General features: G+C 37.3%; 1 protein-coding gene across 2 annotated transcripts in view; it reads left to right on the plus strand.

Moving 5' to 3' along the window:
- The window catches only part of mtmr1b (myotubularin related protein 1b), a 34,591-nt gene extending 24,555 nt beyond the window's left edge, over positions 1 to 10,036 (plus strand). For both annotated transcript variants that reach the window (XM_022666506.2, XM_022666507.2), the window contains 8 exons: positions 161 to 310; positions 1,759 to 1,947; positions 3,760 to 3,945; positions 4,888 to 5,094; positions 5,656 to 5,748; positions 6,519 to 6,632; positions 7,766 to 7,942; positions 9,558 to 10,036. In XM_022666506.2, coding sequence (XP_022522227.2) covers positions 161 to 310; positions 1,759 to 1,947; positions 3,760 to 3,945; positions 4,888 to 5,094; positions 5,656 to 5,748; positions 6,519 to 6,632; positions 7,766 to 7,942; positions 9,558 to 9,707 — 1,266 coding nt within the window. In that variant the 3' untranslated portion in view covers positions 9,708 to 10,036. The remainder of the gene's footprint in view (positions 1 to 160; positions 311 to 1,758; positions 1,948 to 3,759; positions 3,946 to 4,887; positions 5,095 to 5,655; positions 5,749 to 6,518; positions 6,633 to 7,765; positions 7,943 to 9,557) is intronic.
- Positions 10,037 to 10,757: the final 721 nt, after the last annotated feature.

Consider the following 10,757-nt stretch of genomic DNA (forward strand, 5'->3'; position numbering starts at 1 on the left):
TTTACTTAAAGAGTGAAAAGATTGAGTTGATTCTTCAACAGTTCCTACAGAAGTATTTTATTAAACTCAAGTATCTCAAATATACTTTTACCTACAGAGTAATAAATGGAGATACTTTTGTTGATTCAGATGTGTATGTGTGTGTGTGTGTGTTCTGTAGGGTCTACCGAACGAGAGCTGGTTGATCAGTAAGATTAACAGTAGTTATGAGGTGTGTGAGACGTATCCGGCGCTGCTGGTTCTTCCCGCCAGTATCAGTGAGGACGAGCTGAAGCGAGTGGCGGCGTTTCGAGCCAAGCGTCGCTTCCCAGTGAGTATCATCACCTGCAGAACAACAGCCTGATCTAATGATCTGATGATTTTTAACAAAGTATATATCATTAAAAAATTAATGATTAATCATGATTGTTTACATTTTACTTCTTTACAAGGAAATAAATTCATATAAAATCATCACCCATGAAAACATGAGAATGAAAAAGAGAAACAAATGAACAAGAGAAAGAAAAACACACACCTGAATGAACAATGTAAAACAAAAAAGATACATGCAATAAATAATAAATAAGACACATAAAAACAGAGTAAGCTATGACAATAAATAAACAGCATATATTATAGTATAGATTAATTATTGGGTTTGATGGTAAGTAGTTTTATAGAGAAGGAACCTTTAAAAGATTTTATTCTTTGCTGCAACACAAATAATAAATAGGAAATTTTGCAAGTAAGCAGATCTGATCGACTTATATCGTAAACTGAGAAAGAGGGAGAGAGAGAAACAAAAAGAGAAAGAGAGAGAAACAGAAAGAAAGAGAAACAAAGAGAGAGTGGTTCTCGGAGAAGAAGCTGAGACCATAACACTATCAGCCAAATACATCTCAGCTCTACATCACCACAGAAATCAGCTTAATCAACAATCTAATCACAACTCTTCTTAAATAATTACAACATATAACACTGTTATTAATATCTTATTCATTTATCTTTTTATTGTTTATTTATAGGATTTACTTTTATATGTAAGATGTGTTAATGTATGTGTGTGTATGTTTGTATATATATTGTTATATATATTTTTTATTTTTTTTATTTTTTGTATATTAACTTCTTGTTTCATTGCTTTGGCAAAAGTTGTTAATTGCAATTCATGCCAATAAAGCTACTTTTAAATTGAAAATGAGAGTGACAGGCAGGAGAAAGTGAGAGAGACAAAGAGACAGGGAGGAGAGAGAGAGAGAGAGAGAGAGAGAGAGAGAGAGACAGGGAGAAAAAATGTGAGAGAGAGAGAGACAGGGAGGAGAGAGAGAAACAGAAAGAGAGAGAGAGAAAGAGATAGAGAGAGAAACAAAGATAGAGAGAATGGAGAGTGAGAGAGACAGGCAGTCGAAAGTGAGAGAGAGACAGAGAGAGAGGGAGGGAGAAACGGAAAGAGAGAGAGAGGAGAAAGTGTGTGAGAGAGAGACGGAGGGAGGAACAGAAAAAGTGTAAGAGATAAATAGAGAAAGTAAGAGGAGAGAGGAGAAAGTGAGAGGCAGGAAGGAGAAAGAGAAAGAGAGACAGAGAGAGAGTGAGAGTTTTAGCATAAATAAGAAGTAATCTACCTTCTGAACGTGAGCTGTGTTAACATCACTAAATAAAAGCATGCAGTATTACAGAAGGACACTGGGGTTAAACTTGGTGAAATTTTGTATCAAATGGATGATAATTAATTTTTTGGTGTTGGGTGGTTGCTCTGGTGTCTCTGGTGTTGGTCAGGTGTTATCGTGGATTCATCCTGAGAGTCAGGCGGCGATCGTGCGCTGTGGGCAGCCGCAGGTGGGTCCATCGGACCGGCGCTGCCGAGAGGACGAGAGATACCTGCAGACCGTCCTGGACGCCAACGCCCAGTCTCACAAACTCTGCATCTACGACGCCCGGCAGAGCAGCGTCGCCGACACCAACAAGGTGAGAGATAGCATTTAGCGTTTTTATCAGTCTGTTAACCCTAAAAATGAATAAATACCCTAAAAATGTATATTAATTAATATTAATAAAATTGTCCTTTTAATTATAATTACAAAATATGTGCCCGTAATATTGTTTAGCCGAAAATTTAGCTATTTCTAAATGTAATTGCAGCAGTGTCAGCATATACAGAGTTGTCGTTTGCTTACATTTTTTGTTACATTTTTTAAACCTATTAAAACAGAACAAAATAAAATGGAATTTGACAAAAAAATTGGTCCATTCATTAAGAGATTTGCACACAGTGTAAGGGACCCTGTTTTTGTGTTCAAATTAAGTCGTAAACTAAAAAAATCCACAAAAATGAATATACCGTATTTTTCGCACTATAAGGTGCACCAGATTATAAGGTGCACTATCAGTAAATGTCTATTTTCTGGTCTGTTTTCATGCATAAGGCGCATTATGCGACACTAGTAAGGAACAGGGGTTTCGCAGACCTGTAAAGCTAAGCTAAGTTAAGTAAAGTTACTTTTCTTTTAAATGTCTATTAAAGTTAAACGAGTCAAGCGTTTGATGTTAATCTACAAAGATTTCTCTTAAAAAAACTGTTATTTGGGTGAGTAAAGCCAGATTTACACTAAGGCTGGGTGCAGCAGCATTAGCTTTAGCAGCTAACCGCTAGCGCTAGGCACCTGACAGCGCTATACTGCGGAACCCTGAGTGTTCCAGTAAGCCAGGGTGATATTAGCTAGTGGTTTATCCCACGTAGCTTGTTTTAACAAAGTAAACGTGCAGACTACAGGCCAATATACTTAGCGCTGTGGTTAGCGGCTAATGCTAATACTGCTGGAGAACTAAAACTCCTGAAACTCCTGTATAACTCTGTACTTCAGTGGAGTGTCTTTACTGTTCCTTAATACCTGACTGATAGAATTCATACATAAGGAGCATCGGATTATAAGGTGCACTATCAGTAAATGTCTTATTTTCTGGTCTGTTTTCATACATAAGGCGCATTATGCGACGCTAGTAAGGAACAGGGGTGTCGCAGACCTGTAAAGCTAAGCTAAGTTAAGTAAAGCTAATTTTCTTTTAAATGTCTTTTAAAGTTAAACGAGCGCTTGATGTTAATCTACAAAGATTTCTCTCCTGAAAACTGTTTATTTTGGGCAAGTAAAGAGCTTAGATTTCCAAATTTACACTAAGGCTGGGTGCTTCAGCATTAGCTTTAGCAGCTAACTGCTAGCGCTAGGCACCTGACAGCGCTATACTGCGGAACCCTGAGTGTTTCAGTAAGCCAGGGTGATATTAGCTAGTGGTTTATCCCACGTAGCTTGTTTTAACACAGTAAACGTGCAGACTACAGGCCAATATACTTAGCGCTGTGGTTAGCGGATAAAGCTAATACTGCTGGAGAACTAAAACTCCTGAAACTCCTGTATAACTCTGTACTTCAGTGGAGTATCTTTACTGTTCCTTAATACCTGACTGATAGAATTCATACATAAGGAGCACCGGATTATAAGGAGCTCTGATGATTTTGGGGGAAATTAAAGGGTTTTATATGCGCCTTATAGTGCGAAAAATACAGTACAGTGGCGAAATGCAGTATGTTTTACTATGACAGCTCAGTTTGACATTTCACTCTCCTGAACTACAATAAGTACATGTTATAAAGTTATAAAGCAATGTTCTTTCTATATGAATAATACTAATATCATTGCGTATTATTAGATTATAACAGTATACTGTATGTAAACGGTTGCAGACAGAAGCACAGTGATTGTGATTGATGTTTTTCTCTAACAGGCTAAAGACGGCGGTTATGAGAACGAGAGTTTTTATCCTAATGTGGAGCTGAACTTCCTGGAGATTCCCAACATTCACGTGATGAGGGAATCCCTGCGGAAGCTGAAGGAGGTGGTGTATCCTGCTATAGACGAGCAGCGCTGGTTTTCCTCTGTAGACGCCACTCACTGGCTGGAGTACATCCGGGTGAGGGTCTGGGACTGTACACTTCTTAAAAAGGAGTTTGTCCACCGTTTCTTCTGCAGTTATTGTGATAGAAGTAGGGGTGGACGATATGGCCCTAAAATAATATCAATATATTTAATGGTATAGATGACAAAACACTGAATAAAAAAAAAAAATCAAGAATACACAAGAACACTGCAACAAAATGAAATTAAAACTTAATTACTGCATATGATATGATATGGCAAAAGTAAGCAAGGGTAATAATGTGAGTATATGAAGTATATACAGGAGCAGCATATGTATTATTGCAGTTGGACAAAAGGAACGACAGTAACTTGAGAGTGAAACTGTAGGGACACCAGATAAAAAAATAACATTAAAATGAGTGCATTAGATAATAATAGTAATACACGTAATTGTAATAAAGTAATAGCAGGAGGTTTAGATCAGCATAGCTCAGATAGTAGGAGATCTGTAATAAAAAAACAACATTTTTTTTAAGTTTAAACGAGTGCTGAATGTTAATCTACACAGATTTTTCTCCTGAAAACTTTAGTTTATTTGGGTGAGTAAAGCACTTCCATTTATTTACAGAAACCTTAGATTTACAGATTTCCACTAAAGTTGGAGGGTTAGCCTCAGCGGCTAACCGCTAGCGGGTATGCTAATGCTGTTCCAGCAGTGCTAGCCGGGTTTAGTGGCTCTGGGTGGCCAAAGAGCTAATGCTTAGTGCGGTTCGTGGCTTACGCTAATACTGCTGGAGAACTAAACTGAATCTCCTGTATAACTCTGTACTTCAGTGGAGTGTCTTTACTGCTCCTTAATACCTGACTGATAGAATTCATACATAAGGAGCACCAGATTATAAGGAGCTCTGATGATTTTGGGGGAAATGAAAGTATTTTAAGTGCATCTTATAGTTCTAAAGCTCTCTTATAACTGAATGCTTGTTGTGTGCAGCTGTTGCTGGCCGGCGCCGTGCGGATCGCGGACCGGATCGAGTCGGGGAAGACCTCGGTGGTGGTCCACTGCAGCGACGGGTGGGACCGGACCGCACAGCTCACCTCTCTGGCCATGCTGATGCTGGACTCGTACTACCGCTCGCTCAGGGGCTTCCAGGTCCTGCTGGAGAAGGAGTGGCTCAGCTTTGGACATCGCTTTGCCTCGGTTAGCATCCAATCAGAACGGTGGAATCTAACGACACTACAGTACAATCATACTACTAATGCCTCCGTTTGTTATTTCTATAAAGTAATTAGTCTTTAATTGAAATAACCATTACTTGGGTGCAAAGTGGTTGGGAGACCGCTGGTTCGAATCCCAGTCATGCAGCTTGCCATCAGCTGCCGGTGCCCCGAGAGAGCACAGTTGGCCTTGCTTTCTCTCTCTGGGTGGGATCAGCACAAGGCTGCGTCTGTGAGCTGAGGTATCAGAACCGAGTCGCTGCCCATTCCTCCGAGCGTTAGCGCTGTGATGCTACTCGGCTAAAGAGGTTCAAAAAGAGGCGGAGTCTGACTTCACATGTGTTGGCGGAGGCGTGTGCTAGCCTTCTTGTGAAATCACTAGTGATAGGGGGATATACACATATAGAATAGAAGCTAAATAAGTGAGAAAATTGTACTAGCTAAATTGGGAGAAAATGGGAAAAATAAGAAATAATAAAATAACCATTAATTACTAATTACGCTAATTATGCTAATTATGTGCTGATTATTTCTTGCTCCTCAGCGTGTCGGGCACGGCGATCAGAACCATGCTAACTCGGAGCGCTCTCCTCTGTTTGTGCAGTTTATAGACTGTGTTTGGCAAATGACCAGACAGGTAGGTATTATTTTCTTGTGTTACATAAATTATAGATTATTGATTGCCTTTTTGACTTTGTTATAAATCTTATAAAGGACTTATCATTTCCACAATGGAGAAAAAACACAGATGAAGAAAATTAGCATCGCCGATTAACTGCTTGCTAGACATTATGGCTTGTCCTTCATTTTGGACTTCATAATAAAAGCCCCAGGGCAGATAGTAAAGAATATACATGGTATATTTCACTGTCATAGAGCAACGTATTTCTGCTGTTAATGTAAAAAAAGAATGCATAAGAGTGTAGTAATTATTTAAGACATATCATATGAGTAGTGCAAATAACCTATATCATGTGTGAGCATCTGCCATAATAGTTTTTTTAAATATTTAGGTTGTAAGAGATATACAGTATTTACAGCATCTGTTCATTATAGGGAGATTTTAAGTCTATATAGATAATTATTAATTAATTCATTCATTTGCTCATAGAAAAATGATAAAATTAATCTGAAATGTACAGTTTAAATGCAAGTTATTTATATTAATTCAAATCACAGAACATGCAATAAATTGCTTTTTTTTATCGCCCGTCAACCTAAAAATCTTAAAACAAAACAAACAAACAAAAAATAAACAAATGAGTAAATAAATGAATAAATAAATATTGAAATGAACGAATGAATAAATGAATATATAAATGAATGAATGAATGAATATTTCAGATTTTGAGTGTATGGGTTAATTGGTGTGCTCTGATTGGTCAGCCAGTGTTTTTCTCTCATCAGTTCCCCTCAGCGTTTGAGTTCAATGAGCTGTTTCTCATTACCATGTTGGATCATCTCTACAGCTGCCTGTTTGGGACATTTCTCTACAACAGCGAACAGGAACGAGTTTCAAAGGTAAAAACTCACCTCAATTTACTAAACACACCCAATAAACAGTGATGAACTACAGTGCTGTAAAAATCATCTTCATTATCACCTTCTCAATCTCTACTTTTAGCATATTAGTCCCATTGTTAATGTGATAATGTGTAAATGCGCACGATTCATCTAAAAAAACCTTTGCGGATTAATTGTTTTTATTACGTTACATTACATTTAGCACTTTAATTCAAAGTGGCTTACAAATAATGATGCATATTACTAGGGGTGTCACGATTTTGATATTTTATCGAAATCGATCGAAATTATATAATGGTCTGAAGCCTCGAAGTCAAAAAGAGGATGGACGATCCCTCCCTCTAAGCTACGCTAATGGCGCAGCACACTGTAGCGACGCCGCGGACATTGTGACTGCTGAAAGAGCAGCTCTTTCTCCAGAGAATGTGGACATTCTCATCTTCTTAAAGAAAAACTTAAAGAAAATATAAAAGTAACAGTTGTTTTGTCTAGCCTCAAATATGTTAATAGTTTTGGTACCTTAAGGAGCATCTTTCTCTCAGATAAAGTTAGTAATATATCTTTATTAAAGAAAAAACTTCTCATTCTCAGAGACTGAAAAAGTCTTAAAGTCTTATTTTTCATGTTTAACTGTTATAGTAGGATAGAGTTCAGTTTGTTAAGGCTCTAATTGTTCTATTATTTTGTACATGACTGTTCCTGTATTTTTTATTATATATTTTGTTATGTTGCACATTGCTGTTTTAATAGTGCACACTGCTGCTACCAAAAAAAGCCACTAGATGGCATTACATATATATCTTAATTAAATTATTTTAATGTGGTGTATTACAGATCACTTGTATCACTTTGCATCACTTATATCAAGCCCACCTTCTGAAATAAGATATTGTAAATTTGATGAATCAAACCAATGACTGACCATAGACTAATCTAAAACTGGCATAGGCCTCTCTGCTGTAAAAAAAGAAAATCAAGAATCGAGAATCAAATCGAATCGTGACCCTAAAATCGGAAATCAAATCAAATCGAGGATTTAGAGAATCGTGAAACTCCTACTGTATAGATATATCCTTATCTGTGTCTATGGTTAATATTGTGTGTCTGTGTGTGTGTGTGTGTTTCTGCAGGAAGTGTTCAGTAAGACTGTGTCTCTGTGGTCGTATATAAACAGTCAGGTGGAGGACTTCTCCAACCCGCTGTATGTGAACTGTGAGCATCATGTGCTGTACCCGGTGGCCAGCCTGAGGAACCTGGAGCTCTGGGTGAGCTACTACGTACGCTGGAGCCCCCGAACCAGACCTCAGGTCAGTGCTGACCACGAGCCATCTAACCAAACTGAACTGCTTGAATTTTTACACCAGGAGTAAAGCAGCATAAAGTTATCCAAAAGCAGTGTGTAAGACTGGTGGAGGAGAACATGATGCCAAGATGCATGAAACAAACTGTGATTAAAAACCAGGTTTATTCCACCAAATATTGATTATTTCTGAACTCTTAAAACTTTATGAATATGAACTTGTTTTCTTTGCATTATTTGAGGTCTGAAAGTTCTGCATCTTTTTTGTTATTTCAGTCATTTCTCATTTTCTGTAAATAAATGCTCTAAATGAGAATATTTTTATTTGTAATTTAGGAGAAATGTTGTCTGTAGTTTATAGAATAAAACAACAATGTTCATTTTACTCAAACATAAACCTATAAATAGCAAAATCAGAGAAACTGGTTCAGAAACTGAAATCTCTTAATTTATTCCAGAGCTGTATATACATGAATTAAGCAAAATAAAAATCTGCCATTGGGGTGAGCAAATGTTTTAAATAAGATTACTTAAAATAAGCCATAATCACAAAGTCTCAAAATGAATAAAGTAAGACTTAAATCGAGCAACAATCCCGTATTTTCTGGCTTAAATTTGGACACAAGGATCAGAATAACTTAAAGCTCCACTAGGTAGGATTGAGATTTTGTGCTCGTGGGCTCCCCCTACAGTTGTAGAGTGTAATAAATGTTTCAGGCAGATTTTAGTTTCTCTTTCTCGTTTTCTGTCTTTCACAGACATATTCGGTCTCTTTCCAGCTTCTGCCAGAGTGTCTGTATGTTAGTTTGTAAAGAATGAACCAGTAGTCCTTGTAGAACTGTTAGAACTAAAGGTTGGAAAGCAGGTCGCAGTTCTCGCGAGCGTTGGTCGTCTGGTTTGAGCTCAGAGGAGCTCCGGCACAGACACGAGAGCACCGCTATTCCTCCTCTTACACCTCAATGCAGCGCTGCAGTGAGTTTCAAGCTGTAATTTTACTTCTTTAAAAAGATCAAAAATCAAGGAAATCCTACCTAGTGGGGCTTTAAGTGTTGATTTTTTGCGCTTATATAATCATAATAATAATAATAAAATCATTATTCCTAAACTAAGTAAAACAATTGTGCACTTACACAATGCTTACGAAGACAACAATTATTAAAAGAGAAAAAAATAATGATTTATTGCCTTGAAATCAGATCATTTCACTTGCAAAGAGTTTTTTTTTGCAGTGAAAAATTAACTAATAGAGGCACTAAACCATAAACCATATTTATTTCCATTAATAGCTGAAATGTGTTCCTTTAATGTAATGAAACGCACCAGTTCTGCTTCAAATTTTATAAACATTTCCTAACCTTTAAAAAACGCTTTTACTGCATTTATTTATTTTTTGCCTCTGCGTTGCCCTCTCACTAAAACGTTCATTTTACTCAAACATAAACCTAAAAATAACAAAATCAGAGAAACTGATTCAGAAACTGAAGTGATCTCTTCATTTTTTACAGTACCTGTTTATGATTTCATTGATGATTGTAAATTTAATATAAAATGAATATAAAATGTTATTATTATATATGTTATATATATATATATATATATATATATATATTGTTGTGTTTTAGGTGCCCGTTCACCACCATATGAAGGAGCTGTTGTTGATGAGGGCGGAGCTTCAGAGAAGAGTGGAAGAGCTGCAGAGGGAGGCGTCTTCATCCCGCTCGCTCTCCTCATCCTCAGATATGGGAGGAACAGCCATGCACACCACTGTATAACACATTTATACATTTATATACCAAATTAAACTAAATAAACCAGTATAGTACAGCAGGAGGGATTAACCTGTTATCACTGCGTGTCCCCTGTTTATTACGGGTTCAGGATATTTTGTCCTCCTGTATTAAACTGAAGCAGAAGGTCTGGTACAGTATAGTACAGAACAGGTTTCAGGTTCTGTAAGAGAGTTAGAATACTGACCATAATAGAGGAGTAATGGTACAGAAACGTCATGGTTTGATTCACACCTCAGTATAAACCCCACGGATCGGTGTGTTTTTGGTTCATTTGGTGTAAAAAAGCTCTTTTATTAAATGCTTGAAACCAGGGTTCACTACAGCATTACTTTAACTAAAACTGCTTAAACTACAAACATGTATTCTTTAGCATATTACTGGATGCATTTCAGTGTTTGAGGTTTTTTTTAAAGAAATATCAGCTTTAGATTAGCTTAATTTAATTATATTAGTGGTGTCAATAACTTAAAAATTACTTAAAAATGACTTAAAATCATGATTTATTTTTTGTGTGAGAATATCTCTATTATTGTGAGGGAGCAGTAATAATAGTGCAGTGTGGTTTAGATCTGGCAGACTAGAGATTTTTTACTGTATTATAATATCTCAGAGAGAGAGACAGCTAAGACAGACTAAGACAGCACGAGCAAAAGAGAGAGAGAGACAGACAGACACACAGCATGAGCAAAAGAGAGAGAGACAGACAGACAGCGCAAGTGAAAGAGAGGGAGAGAGATAGAGAAACAGACAGGGCGAGCAAAAGTGAGAGAGACAGACAGATGACACAAGCAAAAGAGAGAGACAGACAGACAGACAGAAAACCCAAACAAAAAAGAGAGACAGACAGACAGCGCAAGCAAAAGAGAGAGAGACAGACAGACAGACAGTGCAAGAAAAAGAGAGAGAGAGACAGACAGATGGTGCAAGCAAAAGAGAGAGAGACAGACAGACAGACAGTGCAAGCAAAAGAGAGAGAGAGAGACAGACAGATAAAAGAGAGACAGCGCGAGCAAAAGAGAGAGACAGACAGAC

The sequence above is a fragment of the Astyanax mexicanus genome, chromosome 17 (assembly GCF_023375975.1).
Source record: "Astyanax mexicanus isolate ESR-SI-001 chromosome 17, AstMex3_surface, whole genome shotgun sequence".
Lineage (NCBI taxonomy): Eukaryota > Metazoa > Chordata > Actinopteri > Characiformes > Acestrorhamphidae > Astyanax > Astyanax mexicanus.